This window comes from Peromyscus leucopus, chromosome 10, assembly GCF_004664715.2.
Source record: "Peromyscus leucopus breed LL Stock chromosome 10, UCI_PerLeu_2.1, whole genome shotgun sequence".
Lineage (NCBI taxonomy): Eukaryota > Metazoa > Chordata > Mammalia > Rodentia > Cricetidae > Peromyscus > Peromyscus leucopus.
In genome coordinates this window covers 83,028,322-83,054,319 of record NC_051071.1, presented here as the reverse complement: position 1 = coordinate 83,054,319, position 25,998 = coordinate 83,028,322, and the positions used below count along the sequence as shown (strand labels likewise).

Sequence of the window (25,998 nt, the reverse complement as noted above, 5' to 3'; positions counted from 1 at the left end):
ATTCCTGGAGGTTTGTTTCCTAGGTGTTTTTAAGTTTTCTTAACTTGACAGTTATAACTAACTGTAACAATTCCATTCCACTCACCCTGCTTGGGATTTGTTATACCACGCCATACAATTCTTTTGCCCTGCTTGAACTCTGTATCTCTGCTCTGGGCTCTGCCCCACTTCAACATGAGGCTGGACTCCTACCTTGCTTGATTCCACTTACTTGCTTCACTATGAGATTGATTAGAAAACATAATGGCATAAGAACCAAATAATAATTTTAAATAAAAACTGACTTTTGAATAGTCTTTCCTGCACAAAGGCCATCCGCAGGGCACACTAGAAAAACATGATGGTTTTTCTCATAATGTCTTGGTTTCTCTAAAGTCTTCTGGTTTCCTTTATATTTCATCTCCCTAGCTCCACTGTCATGGGACTCAGGTCATCCAGGCACACAGACACGCTCAACTTTTATTCATTTCATAATTTTACAATCTCACGGAAGGTTTCAGATTTTATTGACTCATTTCAGTGTGACTGAAAACCCTGTGTGTTTTTCTAGTCTAGTCTTCCAATTGGAGCCCCCTTATCAATATTCAGCAATTTGAGGGACAGTGCTGCCAGTGATGCCACATGGCATCCTATTTGGTACTAGATTTGGCAACAGTGGGACCTGGAACGTTTTTGTTTTGGAACATCCGAGTTACAAAAATATGTCACCAATTAGCACATCTTTGAAGTGGCAACAAGAGTCTCCTTCATGGACTTTTGCAACCAGCCCGTGTTCAGAAAAAAAAAATAAGATGAGAGAGAGAGAGAGAGAGAGAGAGAGAGAGAGAGAGAAGAAGAAGAAGAAGAAGAAGAAGAAGAAGAAGAAGAAGAAGAAGAAGAAGAAGAAGAAGAAGAAGAAGAAGAAAATAATAAAAAGAAAAACCTAAACCAGATCAAGAGGCTATCGGTAAAATAAAAAACAGTCAAGATTACAGTTTTCTTTCTTTGTTAGCTTTTATTACTCTTATTTGCCTTCTAGCTATAGGACTCGTTTATGATTCCACTTTGCTCCTGACCAAAGAATTCATTGAAATGTAGCAGACAATAAGGAAACCGTTTACTATGGGTTGCTTAAGTCTTCCTTCTGGAAATGTGGTCGAAGAGGACAGCGTGTGTGTAGAGCTCCGTCTGGATGGGGATTCGGGTAGAGTTGTCGCCTGGCTGAGCCTAAAACACAAATTGCGTTGTTAGTCAAGTCCACGGACATCACTGGCATTAAGTGGGTTTCCTGTTTGCTTCGATATTAGAGGAAAACAGGACTGGAAAGGCTGTTTCCATGGAGACCATTACACATTCCCTCCCCTCCCATTCTTTTCTCAGGAGTGGTGATGGGTGATGATTCCTGTCAGCAGCTTCTGCCTGGGTTGTGACATTATTGAAGTACCAGCGATCAAAGTGTGTCCCAGGCTCCAGCTGGTCTAGTAAACCCAGGACTCACTAACCCCAACTCCACAGAAATCTTCACAAAGGGCTCTACAAGCAGATGTTATTTCAGAGACATAATTAAAAAACTATCCTAGTTTTCGCTCCAGTGTGTGCTATAAAGATGTCTACGGTTTGAAGTTTGGACCAGTGGGAATATCGGGCCATGGTGGTTCTCACAAAAAGCCTCCCTCTCATCTGCTTGAAAACAAAATGAACTGGATTATTTTTCCTCTTTAAATTGAAATCTGTGAGAAAAATCTGTTCCTTTTGCCTTTACTCAGGATTGTTGATTGTATAGACCGGCTCAGAGGGAACCATGGGGATAGTGTTTGCTAATCCCATTATTGATAAAGAGAGAAATGAAGAGTCTGGATGAAGTTAATTCTTAAAGGGAAGAAGTTTTCCTTCTAAATGATTTGCCTAATGTTCACCATTGGGTCTTTTGTATATTTACAACACAAAACTTCAGTGTTACTAGGTTATTTTTATTCTGTTGTGTACAGAACTGATAAAGAACATAGACCTGGTATTACAGAAAGTTTTACACTCTTTTTCTCTTGTGACACTGAATTTCTTGCATCCTTTGTGAGAGGATATTTTGAGCCTATGCTGTATTAGTAAGTGTTGGGACAATTGTAAAGTCTTTGTAATGAACAAAACAAAAGACGGCGGGGGTGTTGCTGATGGTTGTTCATTCATACACATTTCTGCTATTCTCTGATTTCATGTTACTTTACAATTTTTAAATTGTAGAAAACTCCTGCTAATGCAAAATATATTCTTATCTACAAAAATGCAAACTTTTGAGTGTTGAGTGGGCTGCAATTAGTATTACGCAGAGGGAAACCATTGCATCTATTTAATCTCAATTTTCCTTATTTCCTGTATGCATATTTCTGCTCTTTGAATTTTCATGTTGTATCATTCTGGTTTCCTCTATAAGCGGCAGATGAAGTAAAAATTTTGGAACATTTGCTTTGCATCTGTCTGAGAGTTATGGCTACACCCTTTCCAGAAGACCATCTTGTAAACATTGCAGACATTACTAATACCCAGTAGTTCTTCTAATGGTTGGGTAGCCTGTGCTTCTGAGGGTGGTGTATTATTCTAACTCTTCTTGGCTCACAGAGGTAAATTTCCAGGAGCAATGAAAGGCTAATTTACCTGATAATCTGTTTCTTTCTGTAGTGATACACTTTTAACCGCTTTTGTGGATTTCATTTTGTCGTTGAAATTTTTATAAGTGATAAATTCTCCTCCACTGGTGACAGTAGTATGCTTTTTACATACAGTTTATCATTGCAATCTCTGTAAGTGCTGTGATGGAGGGAGGGGTTAGTCCTCTCCTAAATGAGAGACCTTAGGGAATCCAGCTTTTTAGAACTGTTTTCATTGTTTGTCTGCTTGCCTGCTTTAAGGGTAAGAATCCTGTCTTTCTCACTGGGAATGACTGTGACTCTACACAGGGCCTGGTGATCTCGTTCACCCTTGCCTTGGTCTGTGTCAATGCTGACATCTACCTATTGGCTTCTGTGTGTCTCTCCATGTTGGTGGTCATGATGTAGAGAGTCCTTTATCTTTTTGTGTGAACACACACTTTCTTCCTATTTCTGGAGTATAGTAGTTTGCCCAGACTTGATGGGCCTGCTTTACTGGCTTACTCACTCTTTCCTTGGCCGATTATATCAAAGGGTTATTTAAAAACCTATGTAATTTGGCTACATAGAATAAACACTCTGTCTAATGATAATTTTTGTCCTTTTTGAAACATTTGAAAGCAATACTTTTAAACCATCTTTAGGTTTTTTTTTTTTTTATTTCTTAAGCAATACTCTCAAACCATCTTTAGGGTTTTTTTTTTTTTCCTTTTTCTTCTTCTTTCTTTTTTTAAGGAGGCCAAGCTTCAAAGCTCTTTCTGGCAGTTGATCTGGATTTTGGCTTCAAGGATCTTTTGGGGACCTCAAATGGAGAGAGATTTCCCTAAATGTATAGCAACTGAGGGTGGAATGTTATGGAGAGAATTTATTGGTCTTGGATTCCTTCCATCAAGACAATAAACAAAGTTTCAAGATCACAACTTAAGATTCCTTATGCAAATTTCCAAGAAAATTTTAATAGTTTATTTGTTCAAAAGTTAAATGACTTCAAAAAATGGGGCTCATGGCACTTGAGAGGCAGGGGCAAGCAGATCTCCAGGAGTTTGAGATCAGCCTGGTCTACATAGTGAATTCCAGAACAGTCAGGGCTACAGATAACAACAAGACATACAGAGTTATAGGGCTTGGAGTTTCTAAGCAGCCGTGACGTTTGGATTGTTAATAGCTCTTCTCCCCCATGGGAGGATGGCGGGGAATCAGTGGAGTCAGCTTATTTGATGCTCAAGTAGTCTTTCCATGAAATCATTATGATAAAAGGAGGGGAGGATCCAGTTGAAGAAAAACATGAGAAACTTTCAGATGGGCAAAATAAAAAAATCAAATTATGAGTCTCTAGATTATTTACTCATATATATTTTTCATTTTTAATCTACATGACAGTAACAATTCTGTGAATGTTGTAAGTCTGACAATAATTCAAATAATTTATGTGTGGCAGTGTGAAATAAAGTGTGTTCAAGTCGAAGGACCTGAGTTTTGGCATTGGCTTTGATAGGTTCATGTTGTACTTATTCCTAAACATATCTTAGAACTTCTTATCCATATTATGTCATTTATTCCTTTATTCCTTTCCCCCATTTTAATGAAAATAGATTTTTTTCCTCACATAATGTATCTTGATTACAGTTTCCCCTCCCTCTACTCCTCTCACTTCCTCCCCATGTGCCCTCCCATATAGATTTACTACCTATCCACCTGCCATTAGAAAAACAGTCAGGCTGGGAGATGGCTCAGTTGTGAAGAGCACTGACTGCTTTTCCAGAGGACCTGGGTTCAATTCCTAGCAACCACATGCCAGCTTACAACTGTCTGTTAAAAAGAAATGGCCTTCTAAGGGATAATTAAAACAAAATATAGTAAGACTGAAATTGGACAAGCCCAAGAGAAGGCACAAGAAACATAGGCCCACTCATTCATATACTCAGGAATCCCATAAAAACACTAAACAGAAAGCTGTATGCAAAGGACCTGGTGCGGACCCCTGCAGGCCCTCTATGATGCCTCAGTCTCTGTGAGTTCCTGTGTGTTTTAATCTTGCTGATTTAGAGGAGCATGTATTCTTGGTACCCTCCATCTCCTCTGGCTCCTGCACCCTTTTTTTCCCTCTTCTACAAGGTTCCCTGAGTCCTGAGAGAAGGGATTTGATGGAGACATCCTTTTTAGAGCTGAGTGTTCCAAGGTCTCTCACTTGAGTGATTTCTTTTTTTAACGATTCTTTGGAACAGCAGAAACATCTTACTGGTCCTTTACTAGCCTATCAGTTAAAAATCACACATATTCATAGGAATCATGATTCTATATCCCTTGAGACACTGTTCCTTAAAAACAGATCTCAAGAGTGCTAAAAGCAGCCATGCATACACAGCAGTCACAGCATGTAATACAGCGTGTACAGAAAAGTCAGTACCTAATAAGCTTTCTCTTCAAACTCACATTCCCGTAAGAAACTGCTAAAAAATATTTCACTGCAGTCTTTGCTACATTCCAGGAGTGATAGACTCCCAAGCTGAGTATAGAATATAATAAAACAAAATATAAAATACTGGGATAAGACCAAGGGTGATAAAATGCTGAACATTAATCATTGACGGGACAAAGAAATACCATCCTTGTTCCACCAAACTGTACAAGAGTTACAGATTTAAACATAAATAACAGGCCACAAAACTGAAAGAAAATACAAGCTAATGATTCCCCACCTTAGAATGAAAAGACTTAATATCAGCAGTGGGAAAAAAAAAAAAAAAAAAAAAAAAAAAAAAAAAAAAAAAAAAAAAAAAAAAAAAAAAAAAAAAACCTCAAGGAGGGACATCAGCAGTTTGGACTAATACTTTAAGATTTTTTCCATACCACAGACCATTATAAATGCTAAAAGACAGATCTGGTTTATAGTGTGTTACTACACCATAAGGTAACAAAAGAAGTGGAAATATAATATACTAACACCTGTATAAAAGAAATGTTCATTTCCAATAATAGTAAAAACACAAATAAAAATGACCTCAACAAACCTGAAGATAGAGTGTGAAAAGCATGCAAGAGTGAGGTAAACAGGGAGTGTCAAAACAATCCAGGTATAATTGTAAGTTGAGATGGTCTAACTAGAACATAACTGGATGATATCTAGATAATGCTTTACAAAGTATCTATATTTTGGCTAAATAATTTTCACATTTAAGGGGGAAAACCATCTTTTCTCTTAGAAATAGAAGTGATGTCTTACTTTTTTTGGTCTTTCTGGCCTTTTGCTTAAATATTATGCTCTCTGACTTTGTGTTTTTATGGGATGTGTGTGTGTGTGTGTGTGTGTGTGTGTGTGTGTGTGTGTGTGTCTGTGTGTCTGTGTGTGTTTTCTGTGTTTTTCTTATTTTTAAAAATTCTGGTTTTGTTTGTCTGCACATTTGGTTTCTAAATAGAGAGACAAGAAGGGTGTGGAACTGAGTGGATGGAGAGGTGGGAAGGATATGGGAGAAACTGTGGGAAAGTAAACTATCATAGAAATACATTGTATGAAAAAATGTTTTTCAGTAAAAAAAAAGTAATAATTCCTTAAATGGGTGTTGGTCTTACATTTTCCATGACTCCATACCTCATTCAAGTGATTTCTGATATTTCATTTTCATTAAAAATCAGGTCTTTGACCAAAGATTGACAAATAGGATCTATTTAAGTACAAAGCTTCTGCATACAATAAAGCGAATGGCCAGTGGAGTAAAGAGACAGCCCACTAGCAGGTGAGAAAATTTTGCAAGCTGTACCTTGAAGAAAAGATTAACATCTAGAATATACAAGAGCTCAAAAACTCACACATGGAGAAATCAACCCAACTAAAATATGAGCCATTGTTCTGAATATGGAATTCTCAAAAGAAGAAATGAAAATGACCAACAAATACCTTTAAAATATCCAGTTTCATTCACAATCAGGGAAATGCAATTAAAACTACACTGAAATTCCATCTCATTCTAGTCAGAATAGAAATAATCAAGACATCAAATGACAAAAATGCTGGAGAGGATATGAAGAAATAAGATTTTGAAGGTAAACTGCTGCAGCCACTAGGGAATTCAATATGAAGGCTCCTCAAAAAGCTAGAAACAGATCTATCATATCACCACAGTACTGTTCCTGGGTATATGTCCAAAGGAATGAGCATCCTATACAGAGATACTTGCTTATCCTTGTTCATTGATTGCTCTCACAATAGCTCAGAAATAGGATCAGCCTAGCTGCCCATCAACTATTGAATATATAATGAAGTCATATTTAAAATTGTTATTTTGTAAGCTAAGGGGACAAGAAGACGAAGAGGAGGAAGAAGAGAAAGGAAGGAGGAGGAGGAAGAGGAAGAAGGAGGAGAGGAAGAAAAGGGTGAAGAAGAGGAGGAGAAAGAGGAAGGGAGAGGAAGAAGAGGAGGAGAGGAGTAGAGGAGGAGGAAGAAGAGGATAAAGAAGGAGGAGAAGGAGGAGAAGAAGAATAGGAAGAGGAAGAAGAAGGAGGAGGAGAAGAAGAGGAGAAAGAGAGATACCCTGCAATGCTGGATAACTATCGAACAGTCTTTGAAGGGAGGAGTAAGAATTAAGAGATAATAGATATGAAAAATAGATGATGTAGACATAAAGGAAAAAGACAGAGACATAGAATAACATCAGGAGGGCTCTGGGTCAATACCACAGTTGCTCCAAGTTTATTTCTCATGGGTTTTTTAAATATCAGCAAGGGGAGAGGCAAAAGACCTCTCCCTCTCAAGGACACAATGGTTCAAAGTACAAACAAATGTAAACTTAATTCTCCAAACATCTAGTATCCATGCCTTATGGCAAAACATCCTGTAATTAGGCCTTGAAATATAAGACACCTGGTAACCATGCCTTTGGCCAAAACATCTAATTATGCAACTGTGCAGGGCAAAACAAGCTTGGACTCTTTAACCTTGAGTCAAGATGGAATAAGGCCACGCTATGGAGTCTCTGTGGGCCCCCACAGGCAAAATGTGCCCACTGATACAGTAGAGTCATGATTAGTAATAGGGCAGGCTTTCCACTCTCTGATTGGGTTTAAGGTCTTCTCCATGAGAGTGAATTCATAATAGTGTAAATTCAGCCAAAAACTTATGGCTGAGGAGGTCTTAGGTCCTGGGGATGAACTTACTACTGTTGTTTAAATTGTCATGAACTTGAGCTTCTTTCTAAATATTTATGTATATGCCTGTAGACAAATGGCTACTCTCAGCCACCACCAAATAAGCCTCTTTCTGCAGTGAACCTTGGTGAATACAGAGAAACATTTCTGTTCAAGGCACTGTGCACAAGCAATGGTTGAGTGGTTAGCACTAAATAAGTCGTTTACACCACTCTCTTTAAGTCTCAGGGGTCACTGAGAAAAAAGGGGGTAGAAAGACTTCCAGACAAGAAGATAGAAAGACGAGGTGTGAAGTGTTATCTTTTGGGCATGGCATGGGCAATCAATTATGATTTTACAGCGGCTGTGGCTGCCTACAATGGGCCTATACAATCCTGGGCCTATCAGCAGGTTATCATGGATCAGGAAGAGGCTTATGGTGCCCTTCTCCTTCTTGCTCAACTACTGGTAGAGTTATTCATTCACTGAGGAGTCTATCAGGCTCCAGTGGTTAGTGCCTAACCTATGGTCACATAGATGATGCAGGTCAAACTCAATCTCTGCACAACAAAAACTAAACCAAACAACAACAACAACAATGTAGTCATGCTTGTGGGGATGAGAGCTTCGGGAGAATTAACAGGGGTGGAAGGGAAATCAGAGATGGTTTGTTTCAGGAATCAGAAGGCCTACCCTTTATACATGAGTGAAAATGTTGAATATCAAACTCAATACAAGTTATTTTAAAAAAAGGAAAAAGAAATCAGATCTTTGCAATGATAGAAGAAATACTTATTGTGTTCGGACTCAGTTTACCTCTTGGTGCTAAACTATCTCCCCACTCTTCCTCCTGCTCCTAGACTGTGGTAGTGTACCAAGAAATGAAGCTAAAGCTCTTGTCTCCAGATCTCTGCCTCCCAATTCCCTGGGCCCTATTGTTTTGACTATCCTTGGGCATTATGTATGATGGGGCTACTTTGTAACGAGAAAGGCAACTGGAAACTTTTCTCACTTTTTATTGGGCTATGCATATTGAATATCATTAGTGATATTCTACTGGGATAGTACAAAGTGATCTTTCTTTTTATTATTACTAAGAACTAAGAGCTATATAGTAATTCAACATTATAGATTTGAATTTTTCTTTTCCCCAGTTTGCCTTTCTTGTGTTATACTTCATATGTGAGTTCATGTCTTGGACACCTAACAACTGGTGCTTATCTCTAGGGCTTGTTCCATAAATACTGCATATAAAATTAAAATCAGTTTTCCAGGTCAAGAGGAGGACATGGCACTTAAGTTTTAGGAGTTTTAATTCATAAAAGCCAAGATCTATTATGTAATTTTTAATGGATTCCTTAAGGCCATTGATTTTAGTAGTAGTTAGTTGAGTAAATACTAATTTATATGTGGTGGACTTTCAGTTCAGATATACCAGGTGATTGCCCAAGGGAGAAAAAGTTTAAAAGCTACTTAGTATGCGGCTGTTTTAGGGCTATAATCAACCAAATATTCAATAATTTAGGCAGCAAACCCAGAAAGTTGGCAACACCTCAGCTTTACTTAATAACTGTGACTGTGCCATAGTTAAAAAGCAACATTTACAGGCGGCCTCCTGGGGAAAAGCCAAAGGCCCAAAGACGGAGCTGCTGAATCAGTGAGTGTCCCTTGCTCCACTGGCCCAGGGTGAGCCAGATTTGCCATGGAGTTTGGGTAGTCGTACTTGAAGACAGAAGAAGCGGTAGTGCTATTTAATCTTCGCCTGTTCAGCATCTTGCTTTTGGGTCTTGTTTTTAGTGATCAGAAGGAGATGCACCTGGCTCTTGTAAAAAAACAGATTGTCAAACATGAGGCTGTTTCCCAAGGGATCAAGCTCCAAGATATTCAACTAGAACCATCTGCCTAGAGGGTGTAGGAATGCCATGGGCTTCCATCTAGAGAGCCGCAGTTTTAAGCCAGTGAAGGGCTGGGATTTTAAGGTCTGGGTGCCAAGGGAAATTAGAGTCAATGAATTCAGAGGCTGGAGGCAGAGTGAAGGAGGCAATTAACACCTTCCCCACTAATAGCAAAAAGCACTTGGGTGGTAGTTTCTGGAGCTGAGGAGAGAGGCATAAGTACTGATGAAATTGTCATCCAAATTAAATTAAAATAAAAAAAAGCAAAGCTGAGGACAGGTGCTTTTGTTTGGCACATTTATTTAACTTAAAATCTTATTTACCTAGCATTCTGTTGCTCACAGAAAAAGAAAGGATTTGACATGTTTTTAGCATATATACAGTATATGCTAAAATACATAATATTTTATATAGAATATGTATTAACATCTAGACAATTATTTAAAAACAATAAAATGGTTGCCGGGCTCATTCACTCATACACCTGCCCCACAGCCGCTGCCCTGGATCCCCAGGGTCAGTATTTCAAGGCTCACCTAAGAATGCTCAGAATTCATGCACCTACCAAAGAGAGAAAAGCAAGCCATGTCACCCACCCCTTGGGTAGTTGTCAGCTACAGAGTTTTAGCTTTGCTTGTCTCCAGTGCTTGAGAACCTAAAGAATTCTGAAGTTAACCTCAAAAGTTTCCAAGGTTCTTTTTGGCTCCATTCTTCAGTTCTTTAGCAAATATTTAATATTCCATGTATTCACTCTACAGATGTCTTTGAGCACCTCCCACATATGGGCATAATGGCCAGCACGGGCAATAAGAAGGTGAAACAGTCAGCCAACATTCCTGCTCTGCATTTTACAGTTTCGGACTGGTAAGTTTTGTTTCGTGTGATCCTCTGGGCAGATGTGCTGCATACAGAGATTCCCGAGAAGACAGGAATAGCATGAATACATGCCACCTTACAACTTTTTCCCTCTCCTGTAGTGGCCCAAGCAAATAAGGAAAAATTGTAGCAATTTACCAGTCAGAAGCATCATGAGGTTTATTCCTGTGAGGGTTTTCCAGGAGTTGTGGGACATGGGCAGCACTTTTAGTCTCTTTGTGTAATTTTAAGACTTAAACTGTGAACTGAAGCACTTAAAATCAAGACTGCTGATCTGTTGTAAGGGAATGACTGTGGTTCCTTTATGCACGCACAGTAAGTGAAATAAGCTAGGGAGACATTATTGTGGAAAGTAGCTCACTGTTATGGATACACAGTTGTGATCAGTCTTCAGAGGAGGAGGGGCCCTGACACGTAAAGAAACCAGACACTCATCTGGATAAATCAGTGCTCAGTGTGTATCTCATGTGCCTTCCAAAATGCCACACTTACAACGGTCCCCCAAAGGGTGATGGTAACACTATGCCTGCTTAGTTTCAACAGTGCCTGACACTGAACAGAATCCACATACCTCTGAATCCTTCCAATATGATAGCTGCCTTGCTCATTTTATCCATCACTTGGTGAACAGCGATGGCCACATTATGCTCTAGTGCATGACTCTTTTCAGAGGTCTGGGGGAGAAGTAAGAGCTTCCGAAGACTTCCGTGGGTAAATACACATTCTTTAAGCTGTGTCTTTTTGAGGATGATCAGGCTAGTGAGAAACCTGGAGGCATCAACTCACAGTCTGCTCTCCGAATAGAATCCCATCTCAGATCCTCTTCTCCCTTCATGTGGACTCACGCCCTGTTGACCTGCTGCGGCTTTGCCTGCCAAGCTGCTCTGTTCTATGCCCTCTATATACCCTACTCAGGACTTCATCCTGTTATTTCTTTGCCGAAGACTTGACATATTTCTCCATTTCCTAGCAAGAGCAGAGCACAGTCCTCATCAGCCCTCTGCACTCAAGCCTTGTCGTGATCTCTCAGAGCTTGATTCCCATGGCACCTACCCAGGTGATGCAGTCCATATCACCAGGAGATGCCGGAGCATATTGAACTATCATTTTCCTTTGTCTGTCTTCTCCCTCTCGTTCTGCAAGTCCAATCTTTGATCATCGTAATCCATGTTTAAGATGCCCTCCATCACTACAACCAGACATTTCTTCATGCACACTTGCCAATCCTTCCACCAACATTAAAGGTTTCCCCTCCTTCCTCTCACCTATCATGGCGGCAGCTCAATCTGTGCCTTAAATCTTCCTTGTGTTTAACTGATGCTGTGTGTTCCCATGATTATTTCTTCCAAACAAACAAAAAAGAAACTAAAAACACCCACAAGCAGCTAGAGGGCCAAGGTTGAGGTCTTTCTCATCTTTGTCTTCCCCTTAGCATCTCAGGATTATTGAATTTTAAGTGTCACTGATAGCCTCTACTGTGAAACATGTCATCTTAAATATGCACTTAAGCTGCCTGCGTGTGTTTAAAAGTCAAAACTGCACTCTAACTTACTATTCTCATGGAGAACACCTGAAGTTATGTATTTCTCGGATTTCAGAAAAAGAATCTGAAAGCATAGACAAAAATAAAGATTTCTCCAAACTTCTTCTCTGATGTGCTTGCAGTTATTTATGACTCACGGAATTGGCGGCTGTATTAATTAAAACTACCACTGCTCCCTCCATTCAGCATCGGGGCGTAGTTTGCCCAATTCTTTATCACTTGATTGTAATTTTCTTTTGAAAGGAATAATTCATGTGGTGATGTTTTGTTACGCCCACCCTAATAAACTTTGCCTGGAGATCAGAGGATAGAACGAGCCACTAGATTAAACATAGAGGTCAGGCAGTAGTGGCATACACCTTTAATCCCAGCACTAGGAAAGAAGTGGTGGCAGGGAGATATATAAGGCGTGAGGAGACAGGAACTAAAGGCTTTTCAGGGAGAGGAGTTTCTAGAGGTAACACGTGGCAGTGGCTTCTTCCTTTTCTCTCTGATATTTCAGCAAAGTTTATTAGGGTGCACAATGTATCGCCACATACCCATTTATTCAATGAATAATTGCTGAAGACTTTGTGTATGTGCATTGTTTATGGGTGTACATGTTCATGTATGTGTGAACGTGTGATGTGGGTACATGCGTGCAGAGGTGAGAGGATGGCATCCCATGTCTTCCTCATTTGCTCTCCACCTTATTGTTTTGAGCCAGGATCTCTCTCTGAACCCGGATCTCTAGAACTCGGCTAGGCTGGCCAGCCAGCGTGATCACCCCAAGCTGTAGAATTACAGACTTGCACCGCTGTGCATGGCTCTTTCTGTAGGTGCCGGGGGTCCTCATGAGACACTTCAATTTTGTGACAAGACAGAGTATGTATGTGGGGAAAGCTAGTGTGACTAAAAAACTCCTCCCTCCCTATTATAATTATCCTACTTCATCTGGCTTCCTCATCTCCTTGGTGGAACATGCTTGCTTTTGTGCACCCTTATTATGGTAAGACTCTAAGCAAACTGTCTTCTGCTAGTATGTTTTAAAAGTAAAAGAAAAAATGCCTCCCACCCCCCACATCTCATTTTGTTCAGATAATGCAGAGAAGTGAGTGCAAAGTGCTTCCCTCTAAGATAATACACTGGAAACATTTCGGTGGGTGTGAATCACTCAGACAAGCATTCTTCACTCAAAAATAGAAACTTGTCTTATTTGTTCCAGATGTTATACAGCTGCAGGGAGGTTAAAGCCAGTGGTCTTGTTTTCAATGCAACCAAACTCTTAACTGCATTTGGAATTTCTTAACCCATGAACTCATATTACTTGTTCTAAGACCTGTACAATTTCCCTTTTCTGACCGCTTCCATTCACAAACAACTGTTTCGTGGGAACTGCACTTTAGAATTAATGAGGCTACATCTGTTGTGCAAAGGAAACACATCCTGTTTACCACTGTTTCCACCTTTCATTGATCGTGACCTCCTTAATTTGAAGCATCAAGTATTTCAGAGACAGTATCCGAAGGAAAAGAATAGGCGGGATGAGCCATGTCCTCATGGTGCTTTGCAGCCCCTGACCTGTCTGAATGACAAGATGTTCATTTTTGAAAAATTGGAAGAAAAATTATTATGAGAAATACTAAATATAAAAATGTGATTCTTATAATTTGTAGTTATTTAAACGTGCACTTTATCATATTTCTTAGTTTCCTGAAAGTGTTATTTTGGGGACTCATGAAATACAGAACATCAGGGCACTTTGAAATGGTGAATACAAATTGTGTAGGGGACACACATGCAAATTTAATGCCTAGATTATAAAAATTATTATAAAAATTAAAGTCTGTGTTATTCTACTTCTATTTGGGAAGAGAAGGCCATACCTCTTAGGTTACTGCTTTTCCAGGGAGAAGCTTTCTGAATTGTGTGGGTCATGGGCAAGCATGGAATCATGGAGTTTGTTCTTCTTGGGCTCGGTCAAGACCAAGTTTGAACATGGAGCTGGTGCATTTGAGAGATTCGCGAGATCAGAGTTAAACAAATCAAACAAAAACCAGAAACCCTCCACTTCCTTCTGTGTCGGCACACAGGAAGACGATGTGAGTCTGTCAAGGCAACATGGGTAAGGGAGTAGTGGCCTTCAAGTTTATTTCTGGATGTTGAGGCTAGTGTTTATTTCTAGAAAGTCTGACATCAATTTTATCTTTCTGGAGATCAAACAGATAACATTAATCTACAATTGAAACCTGTATAATTAAGAAATTACTCAGTTATCAACAGATGGCTCACTGACTCATTTTTGACTCAGTATTCATGAACTGGTTCTTTCTCCAAGATTTAGTGACTTTTTCCATCAAATTAAATTCTTTTCCTAAAAAATAGAGGAAATTGAGTATTTTATATATTGTTGATGAAGTTTGATTTCATGAATGATTTTGGAAGTGAGAGATTTTGTTAAACATGTTCAAGTAATTGTATGATTGATTCCTCAGAGCTCATGAAACTCTTTTCAGGACGTGTGTACTTCAAGTACACCATTAACTGAAACAGAGCCCCGAAGTAGGTCAAATAATGTGTTGTTCAAACTTATTTAAACACTTTTCCCACAAAGTCATAGTGAAGTTGTTAATAATTTGAGGTTTTCCTTAAATATACCTCTTAGCTTCTAGAGGAAAACCTCTGTAAAGGCTGTTTGCTCAGCTTTCTGTCCTAACATCATCTAATCACATGTTGACATTTTACACAGGAGGTGCTGCTACAGAGAAGGCCTTTTAACAAGCTTTATTCTTCTCCGAGATTCCTCATAAATGTGGCCCCACAGTTTCCACAGTTTCCAGTTCCTCATTTGTGGTAAAGAAAGGAGTAGCGTTTCCTCTAAAGAACATGGCACTGCATAGAAGCTCCTTAGCTATTTATCCAATATCTCCTTTCCCTGGACCCAGAACCCATATTTTTTTTTTTTCAGTTAGGTGCATGGGTGTTGCTAGAATTTTCCTGCCTGGCCCACAGTCAGGACAAATCTCTGTCACCCACCAATCTCACAGCCACTCAGACCCAACCAAGTAAACACAGAGACTTATATTGCATAAACTGTTTGGCCTAATGGCTCAGGCTTCTAGCTATCTAGTTCTTATATGTTAAATTAAGCTATTTCTATAAATCTATATCTTGCCATGTGGCTCATGGCTTACCAGCATCTTCACATGCTGCTTGTCATGGTGGCAGCTGGGAGTGTCTCTCTTCCCTTCCTGTTCTCTCAATTCTCCTCTCTGTTAGTCCCGCCTATACTTCCTGCCTGGCCACTGGCCAATCAGTGTTTTATTTATTAACCAATCAGAGCAATTTGACATACAGACCATCCTACAGCACATGGAGACCTAAAAAAAAAAAAATAGGACACTGCCCAGACTTTCAGACAGCTGGATAGGTCACATCTAGCCACACATGAGCCATGGAACATGAGGACATTTATGCAGAAACTTTTGGGAAATTTTATTCAAAGGCAGCAAGAGTATAACTTTTGTATATTTTCATGTCTCTCCAGTGGTCTGTTTCATCCATGCATGGAGACTATTTGGGATCCAGAACAGTTCACACTGGTCCTGGTTCAAGGTCCAACCTTGGATGCGACTGTCTAGATTGAGAAGCAGAAGACAAGCAGCTTCTGTCCAGCTGGATATGCTCTCCAATTTGAATGTGATCACAATCAACACGATTTTTTGTACAATTTCATTCATTCATTCTTTGGACCCTTAGTTATTGAGCACTTTGTGTATGACAGAATGTGTGTTAAGTGAATGTGAAATGAGTTTTTGACTTTATTTCTCTAAAACCTTCAGAAAAAGATTTAGAATCCATCTGCCTATACTTTGCCTTTGGCTTCTCTGCCTCTATCACATGCATGTTACATAATTCTTATGTTTTTTCATTCTGGAACATTATTTTCCTTGCCTTTGCCTGTTAGACTGTCATGTGAATGAACAACACCAACAACAAACCCGAATGAAAATCAAAGGCAAAAGTTATTAACAAAAGTTAATAAACACCTAAACAACTCCAGCATATAACGTTACTCAAAATTTTAACTTTTATCCTTAGACATACAAATGATGATCAAAATTCATGATGTGATTTTAACTTTTGAAAACATTTAAGATGTAAATATTTGCTCTTGATAAAATTTTAAGTATCATTGGCCATGTCTTCAAAATATTTTAATGAAACATTTTCTAAAGTAATACTTAGAAGTATATTAACAGATATATTTATTTTTCAATTGTTGTTTGTTGTTTGACAGGTTCTCTCTTTGGTTAAGGCTGGTCTAGAGTTCACTGTGTACCTCAAGCTGGTCTTACTTCATAACAAGCCTCTGCTTGATTCTCCAAGTTACTGAGATTATAGGTAAAAACCATATTGCCTGGCTTTTTCTGTCACAATTTTTTTCAATGTTAGTCATATAGTGAAGGATAAGAATCCCGGGTTGTCTTAATTAGGGTTTCTATTGCTGTGAAGAGATACTATGACCATGGCAAAGGCAACTCCTATAAAGGACACATTTAATTGTGTGGCTTACAGTTCAGAGGTTCAGTCTATTATTGTCATGGTGGGGCATGGCAGTGTGCAGGTAGACATGATGCTAGAGAAGTACCTGAGAGTTCTTCATCTTGTGCAGGCAAAAGGAAGTGGTCTGAGACACTGGGTGTGGCTTGAGCATTCAGACCTTAAAACCCCCTGCCACAGTGACCTATTTGCTCCAACAAAGCCACACCTCCTAATAATGCCACTCCCTTTGGGGCCATTTTATTTCAAAGCACCACAAGGGTACAAATACAAGGTTAAGAATCCCTCTCTACTGATACCTCCAATGTAAAGTCTAGACCCCTAAGGATCAGAGCAAACAGACGATCAACTTCTCTCTAATCTAATTATGCTCTAGGCAGGGAGAAATCTTCCCACTTAGAAGTTCTACTTCAATCCCACATGAACTCTTTCTTCTCATAATCTTCCAAACTTCTGAGGAATACTTCCTTCCCTCCCCCTCCCTTTCTCCCTCCTCTCCTTTATTCCCTTGCTCTTCTCTCCTTGTCTTTTCTTTCATTGTGAATGTTCATGCTTCAAAGCAATTTTTCATCTCTAAATTACAAAACAAACACACAAAACTTCCAAGCCTAAAGGTGTCAGACATTTAAGAGATTTTTTGACTAAGTAGAAACATAACACATTTTGAAGAAATAGGTGAGTATAAGTCATGATTACCTTTGGGTCAACATTGAGAATTTTTCTGTCTCTTTTATATTTAAAAAGTAAGCCTTCAGGATTGTCAGCAAGCACTTGATAATTTGGACTTGAGTTGCAAACAGCAATATGATTGTCCCAGTTGTAAAAGCTATAAAAATAAACATTTTTAAAGAATTTAGATGTCTAACACATTAAAATGATACACACTTCAGAAAATATTTGGGACAGTTCATCCCCAAGAATAACTATGAAGAACACATCTGAAATTTGAATTCTAGCTGAAAGATTATGTGAGGTTACTCCCCAATCATTTAGATACATATTTATAATGATTTTACATGATTTCCTGGTTTGGACACTGTAACTTAGGACTTATTCTAGTATTATATTCACAGGAAGTCAAGGAGAAAATTGATGCAATTTAAGATTATTTGTTCCACTGTAGACTCTTCAGGGTATAAAAAGACTGTTTAGTGGAGAGAAGGGCAGACGAAGTCACCTCTTTCCATTCAAAACAATTTCACATTGATTTTTTTCTTCCAGGGTTTCTATTTTGATTCATTTCCCAGGGAGTGGAGGAACTGTACGCTTAAGTGGTTATCATAGGATAGACATGTTTTGGTGTATTCTAAGAGGATATCCCTATGAAGGTGCTCTCATTTCAGAGGACAGGAGGCTAGAAAAAGTGACCAGCATGGTCAAGGTATTGCAAGTCACATGTCATATGGATAACATTCCAGCTCAAACTTGTGTGTTTCAAAGCATACCTATGCTCTTTCAACTATCCAAGTATTCCAGCATTTTATCTTTAAAAACATTCTATGGAGGATTTCTAGCTTTTTCTACATGTTGTTTTTGTACTTGTCAACACTGAATACAGTACTGCTCTTTAAACTGAAGGACTTCTCAGTGTATCTTCTTTAATGTGTGTTACTCTTATCCAGACATTTTAAATGGTATGCTCACTTTTAAAATGGCAAAGAGCAAGGTGAGTGTATGGTTTATAGACCTAGCTTTCAAATATTTGTAGTATGTACTTTTAAAAAGATTCATTTTGTGTGAGTCCAGGTATATGGGGAGGCCAGAGGTGTCAGATCTCTTCGAGCTGTAGTAAAAGGTGGTTGGGACCTGTCAGAACAGAGCTAGCGTCCTCTGGGAAGCAGTCCATGTTCTTTACTGTGGAGCCATCTCTACAGCCCTTGCTGTCTTTTTCATAAGTTTACCCAGATTCTACCTCTCAGTTTGGCCCACTACTCTTCTTTCCTTCTTCTGAAGGAGATGTTTTCACTGGTTAAATTCTCTCTGAATGGTTACGTTGTTTGGGGAAACCTAGGTATTACCTATCACCTTTGTGTTACTATCTGAAAACAGTAAATTGCCAATACCCAGAACCGCTTGCCCATATCCTGTGCTTTCTGTCATTGGGCAGGTAGATCTGCATGAGAATGGCTACCCTTTCTGAGGTGGGGTGAGAAGAAATGGCTTTGTCTATGCTTTCGCCACTACTTAGAAAGCACCAGGAAGCTCCTGCTTGGATTTGGGTATCTCACCATCCTTGCCCACCCTTCAGCGCTGGTACCCAAGAATAACACTAGCATGATAGGCTCAGTCTCCAACAGGACACGGGCAGCAGGGGAAAGGCTGAGTTCTGGGGATTTAATGGCAAATGCATAGCAGCGACTTGGCAGCTGGTTTGACAGTGCAGCCTTCCAATCTAGGCTTTCTAATTCAGTTTCACCTGAAGAAAGAAGATAATTTGACCTCACCTAACTGACTTTCAGTTAAGAGATTGCTAGATTAGAATGGGGGACACGATGTGACTTTCAAACTTGACATATGTGTCTAAATAATTATTTATGAGATATAAAGATATAGATAATCCCATCACGGCTCCTGAGTCATAACTGTGCTTACAGTGGCATGGTTTATATCGCGCATTCCGATCTTGTTGCTCAGACATCAGGTTAAGCCTTCTGGAAACCCAGTCAGGCTTTATTAAAAATACTCTTCATATAAGAAATTGAATTTGTGTGGTGCACGGTGCTTTTGGTGAAACCATTTGGTTTGCCAATGCCTTCTCCTCCTAAGTAGCTTCATTTTTCTGTCGTTTTTCCTATCTAATGATCAGCATTTAATAGGAGAATTACTTAACAGCAGGTGCTGGGTCCTGTTGTAAGCCCAATGGATTGCCTCAGTTTCTCACCAACCCCAGGAATCAGGTACAGCACCAGCCCCCTGTACACAGAGGATGGACAAGGAAATGTCCCCGCCCCCAGGTTTTAAGAGTCCTCCTGCTCACATGCCCTGCTCCCTTCTCCAGAGCAGGCTTCAGCTTTGGGAAGCTCTTCGACAGAGGATAGCCAGTTACCGACATACAAATGTTTACTTTTTTCCACGGGCAACTCTTCCTTTCTGTGCAAACACACGGTAGAGATTTAGTCAATGGGGCATGCGCAGAAGTCATATTTGCCACTTTCCATCGGTATCTATACAGACATCCACGTTCTCCTCTCCTTCTAACCAGCTAAAAGGAGAGGACAGGAAGCTAGGTGCTGAAGATATGTGGAGTCCCATGAAACATGAGGACTAAAGGATTGAGCTAGCCCGATCGTACTAAGGTTTGGCATGGCCTCTACGTTTGAAAAAAAAAAAAAAAAAAAGGAAATCATATACAGTGTATGGCTCCAACATGTGGGCACTTGTTAGCATTACTTGTCAACTCACTCCTCCTCCATGCAATGATTAGCGATGCTTCTTTTACCATAAATGTTTTAAAAATGATAATGTGTGTTTCCAAGCTTCTCCACGCTCTGTTCATACCAGTATTAAAAAGATGCTTAGTAAAAAATTGTAGAATATTTAATGTTTGGTGAAACAAACTTTATACCATTGTGAATCTTACAAAAATAAAAATTTTGTCTAGTGTTTCTTCCTAGTCTTATTTTATGACTTGGAATTAAGTGTATAATCTGCTGCTCCATGATTTCAATCCCTAGTGTGAATACATCTAGTCTTTTCTGCCTACGATGATGCCTGGAGGAAAAAAAAAAAAAAAAAAAAAAAAACACCTACTATTAGTTGGATGAATAACTTAGCTGGGAAGAACTTAAATTTCAGGTTATTCTTTGGAGTTTTATATATTATCATTGCTCCGTACATCATTATTATGAAGTGGGTACTATGGTGATATTTTATTTGTATGTTAATAAAGTTTGCCTAGAGATCAGAGGTTATAGGGAGCCATAGAGAGAAGTCAGGCTGTGGTAGCACATGCCCTTAATCCTATCACATGGCAGGCAGAGTCTCTGTGTGGTCAAGGACACAGCCAAGTGTGGTGGTACACGTCTTTAATCCCAGTACCAACCATAGAGACCTGGAGGTCAGTATAGACAGGCAGTGATGAGGAAGTCATGTGGCTGGGCTTAGAGCCAATGAGAAGGCAGAACAGGAAGACAATAAAAGTGCAGTTTAGACAGGAAGAAGCTCTCTCTCTGGGCAAGCTACTGCATGGTGGTAAGCTAAGGCTAATCATGGGTCTTCACTATTTCTCTGATCTCTTTGGCTATTACCTCTGTATTTGGCTCTGTGTTTCTTATTTAATAAGACTGTTTAAAAATTTGTCTACATTTGGTGCCTATCTTCAGGAAGATGTATGTTGGTGTTTATTCTTATGTAAATATTTATTTTGCATACAGCTATTCTGAAGTAAGCTTCTTATTAGTTCTAACTATTTCTTCCATTTGATTCTCTGGGTTCCCGGTGATAGTAACACTAACAATGATAAGACATTCTCATTTCCAATGCGAGTTTCCTGAAATGTTCAGATGTTCTTGAGTCAACAAGAAATCTAGAAACAATAATCATGTCAACTAAAAAAAGCACAAAATTATAGCTAAAAATAATAAAGTATTAAATTTTATTGAATAATTTTCAAGCTTTGCTGGCTTTTATATTTGCCAAATTTTGCAACAATTCTGTTTTTTTATTTGCAAATATGAATTATAAAATTTGTTTTATTTTAAATTAAAACAAATCATATAATTTATTTTAAATTATAAATTATATATTTCCCCCTTCCATCTCCTTCCCCATATTCACCCCAAGACCACTGCAGTTCTCTCAAATTCACAGCCTCTTTTTCTCTTAGTATTATTGTTACATGTGTTACACGTATATGAATACATATATAATACTACCTGCTGTGGCAATTTAGTGTTGCATGCATGTATATATCTAAAGGAAATGTCTACAGGGATGACCACTTGGTATTAGATAACCAATTAGGGTCTCACCCCTGGGGAAGACAAATTTGACAATTTTAATTTCAAAGAAAAGCTTTTATGTCATTAATGTTGTTCTTATCCTTATATCTAAAGCTCACTTTTTTCCCCAAACAATTTAAGTTAATTTTTTTAAATAAAATCTGGGATAAGATAAAAAAAATTTTCTTTAATTTTTGGCATCTGCTAGGTATCATACTTTTTGGGGGGAAAGACAATATATTATTAGATGTTGAAGACAAGGGAGATAAAAAAAATTAAAAAGAATCCCCAGATATTTTTTAATTCATAAGGTTTTAAATTTAACATTAGCTTTGGGGGGTTGGCTAGAGATGACTCAGGGGTTAAGAGCACTGGTTGCACTTTCAGGACACCCAGCTTTAGTTCCCAGCACCCACATCATGGCTCAAAATTGTCTGTAACTCCAGTTTCAGGGGATCCAGTGCCCTCTTCTGCCCTCCATGGGCACCAAATATACATGCAAGCAGAACACCAATATATACAAACAACTCTAATTAAAAACAAACTAAAATATTCTATAGCAACACTAATTAGTACACATGACATTCTTGTCAGGTTCTATAGTTAATATGTCTCTATGAAAGAAAATGTTTTGTGGATACAAAGGTTTTACACATAAAAAAATGCTAGCACTGTGTGTTCTTCATGATCCTTCTGATACAAATCTGAATCCTCTCGATAACTTATTAATGATACAGGCACAAGCCCTCGGTACCCATCCATGTGCTTTTATCTCCCTTTGTCTTCAGGTCAGCTAAATAATTTAATTAAGTCTTTAGTTGATTGAAACACAGGAGTAGGAGACTGGGAAATCAAAATTCTTGAATAGGTTAGATCCTTATCTTCTCTGTGATTAAATGCAATATTGAAGTAGATTAAATTTACAGTTAAATTCCAGACATCTAGAATTTTGCAGCTTACATACCCTAGAGTCCACTGTCCAATCAAGGAGGAGGATAAGCTATGAATAAATGAAGAATAGAAAATCAAGGAGAAAGAGTCCTTTCTCGGCACCAGAAAATAGAAGACATATGTGAGCATCATGCAAGTTTTATAGAAGAGGAACAAGAGCATATATTCTTGCTGTCCAAAGTCAAGGGCTGGAAGGCTTTGTAGTGAAAGTAAGGGTTACAGTAAGTCTTTATAAATCACATGCCAGGTTCATAAGATGGTGAAAGAGCATTTTAGATAAAGAGACCATATGAAAAGGCATGGGCACATGAAACATGATAAGACTTTCCCAAAAAACCAGTTTTAGTTTATTTGGGCCATGTAAGACAAACAAACAACAAATGTTAGGGAAGATGATGGTGGAGGACACACAGACCACAGCATTTCCTAGATGATGAACTGAGGCAATGACCAAACTGTTTCTAGAATATAGCCATGAAAAAGAACTATAGCAATGAAACAATTTGCTCAAAGTGTAGGTTCAGAAAGAAAAATTTGGAAGCCGTGTGGATAATTGCTTTGAGAGCAAGCAAAACTAGTTCAGGCAATCCTGAATTATACACATAAAGCTGAAAACAAAGGACTGGATTTGAGAAGATACTAACCAGGCTCATGGATGGACAAACTGGTTATGTGAGTGACAAAGACAAGACAAGAGTCTAGATTTACTTTGATGTTTCTGTTGAATTCTCTAAGCAAGGGAAGCATTTACTCAGATATAAAATGCAGAAGAAGGAACTGAGTGTAGAAGGAGCAGTTTCAGTTCACATCTGAACAGACTGAACTTTGAAATCCCTGGAAAACACCCAAGAAAATGAAAGCAGAGAGCTTGTTTTTTGTTGTTTACTCTTCTGTTTCTGACACTTCCTCCAAGCTCACACCTGGCACACTATCCAGTCCAAATGCATATTAATTGCACAAACGTGGTATATGAATTTTAGAAGTTTTAAGGCATTTTGTGATGAAATAATAGATGTGAAGTATCTGTGGTATCAGTACAAGTATCTAAATTCAACGGTAAGAGCGACATGGCCAAAGAGTATGCAATAAAGGATGAAATTTGAGAACACAAACGTTATAAAATAGAAACGAATGGTAAAATCCAGCATATCGATGCAGAAATAACCAGAAATCAAAAAGAATCAGCATGGTCATCTTACAGAAGAAAGACAGAGAGGAGGGAGAGAGGGAAGAAGGGAGAGAAGGAAGAAGGGAGGGAGGGGGAGATATATCACAAAAGCACACTTTCAAAAGAGACAACAGAGGATGGAGATTTCACTGTCAGAGGTAGAATATTTGCCTATCATGCTGAATCTCCAAGCACAACAGAAACAAACAATAACCAATCAAACAAACATATCAACATACACAATGGTGAGAAATGGTTTACAAATTAGATCAAGTATGAAAAATCAGTAAAAAAAAAATTGACACTTTGAAAGATATTATGGTGGGATCATTCATAATGATAATAGGAGAAAAGTCAGGTAATAGAGAATAAAAGGGAGGATGTAAAAAGATTACCAAAGAAGACTAAGTTCTTTAAGAACACATGTGGGAAAGAAGTAAGAAAGTGAGGATAATACTTCAGAATAATTCCATGATGCAGAGAGAATGTGAAGAATGTCTCTAAAGAGACAGTAACTATGAAAAAGTCCTTGTCATAGAAAATTATACAGGAATACTTATATCTCATATCTAAATGTACTATGCCACTTCCTTTTTTAAAAGTTTTTTTCTTTTGTTTTGATATAATATAATTACATCATTTCTCCTTTCCCTTCTCCCTCTTGGGAGACTGTTACGGAAAACCACACCAACCAAAATTCAGAGTTGTTCAACCCAGTCCCAATGGATAGATCTACAAAATACCCCTACACCTATGGCTCAGGGTATTTCAGAAGAGGGGAAAGAAAGATTGTAAGAGCCAGAGGAAGAGAGTTTGCTGTTGAGATTGTGTCTCCTAGTAATGTCCAAAGCTATGTTGTTACTTCTTATGTGTGAATAATTATAATCACAACATTTCACATTTTTATTATTATCCTTACTACACAGACAAAAAAGCTAGAGTTGAAAGTTCAGGTATCTATTGTACACCTGAAGAGTCTCAGACTCAGGGTGTAGACTCTAAGCCAAATGCTCCTTTTAGTTTTCATTCTCTGGTTACTTTTAGTTGGTATATAGTAATTTTTATTAGCTTATCTATACTATTGCTTTTACCTTACTTGGCTCATGGCTCAACATTTTTTTCTTGTAATGCATAACCATTTCCTAATGCCTTTGCCTATTTCTGATTCACAAAACACTTGCCAATAACCACAAGGTTCTCTATCCATTGACTATCTGTCTGTATACTAAAAATACCAGATGTAGACTGATTAAAATATCTCCATTCTCTGTGTAATCCCCATCAAAATCCCGACATAATTCTTTATGTAAATCCCAAAACCAATCTTTAACTTCATATGAAAACACACATACACTAACACACACACACACACACACACACACACACACACACACACACACAACCAATATAGCCAAAACAATCCTAAATAATGAAAGAACTACTGAAAAGTATCACCATCCCAGAATTCAAGTTGTTCTATAGCACTTTAGTAAGAAAAATGCACAGCATTGGCATAAATACAGACACATTGATCAACGGAATTGAATTGAGGACTCAGACATAAGTTCACACTTCTATGGACACCTGATTTTTGACAAAGAAGCCAGAATGCACACTAGAGAAAAAGACAGCATCTTCAACAAATGGCACACATGAAACTGGATGGCTGTGTGTAGAAAAATGCAAATAAATCCATACTCACCACACTGCACAAAAAACAATACCAAATGGTTCAAGGGCCTCGATATAAAACCAAATACACTGAATATGATAGAAGAGGAAGCATAGAATAGCCTTGAACATATTGACACTGGAAAAGATTTTCTGAACAAGCACAGGCACTAAATTCAACAATTAATAAATGGGATCTCATGAAACTGAGACTATTCTATATGGCAAAGGACACATTTGGACAAAGCATCAACCTATAGTGTAGCTGCAGAGTTTTCTCTTTGGGTCCCGCCAAGCCCCGGCAGTCCGACAGCCCACTTATAAAATAAACACACAGATGCTTATATTATTTAAACTGTTTGGCCTAATGGCTCAGGCTTCTAGCTATCTAGTTCTTACATCTTAAATTAATCCATTTCTATAAATCTATACCTTGCCACATGGCTTGTGGCTTATCGGCATCTTCTCATGCTGCTTGTCATGGCGGCAGCTGGCATGACTCCCTCTGCCTTCCTGTTCTCTCAATTTTCCTCTCTGTTAGTCCCACTTATACTTCCTGCCTGGCTACTGGCCAATCAGTGTTTTATTTATTGACCAATCAGAGCAACACATTTGACATACAGACCATCCCACAGCACTATAGAATGGGAAAAAATCTTTATCAATTACA

At 38.5% G+C, this 25,998-nt stretch overlaps 1 protein-coding gene across 2 annotated transcripts in view; it reads right to left on the bottom strand.

The window, feature by feature from the left end:
* Positions 1–968: 968 nt before the first annotated feature.
* The window catches only part of Cfap299 (cilia and flagella associated protein 299), a 513,995-nt gene continuing 488,965 nt past the window's right edge, over positions 969–25,998 (bottom strand). The window contains exons 5-6 of one of the 2 annotated variants that reach the window (XM_028873155.2): positions 17,295–17,424; positions 1,007–1,206 (exon numbers count right to left, since the gene is read on the bottom strand). In XM_028873155.2, the coding sequence (XP_028728988.1) occupies positions 1,111–1,206; positions 17,295–17,424 (226 nt within the window). In that variant the 3' untranslated portion in view covers positions 1,007–1,110. Of the gene's footprint in view, positions 1,207–17,294; positions 17,425–25,998 lie in introns of both variants that reach the window. The other variant, XM_037209190.1, reaches the window with a different exon arrangement.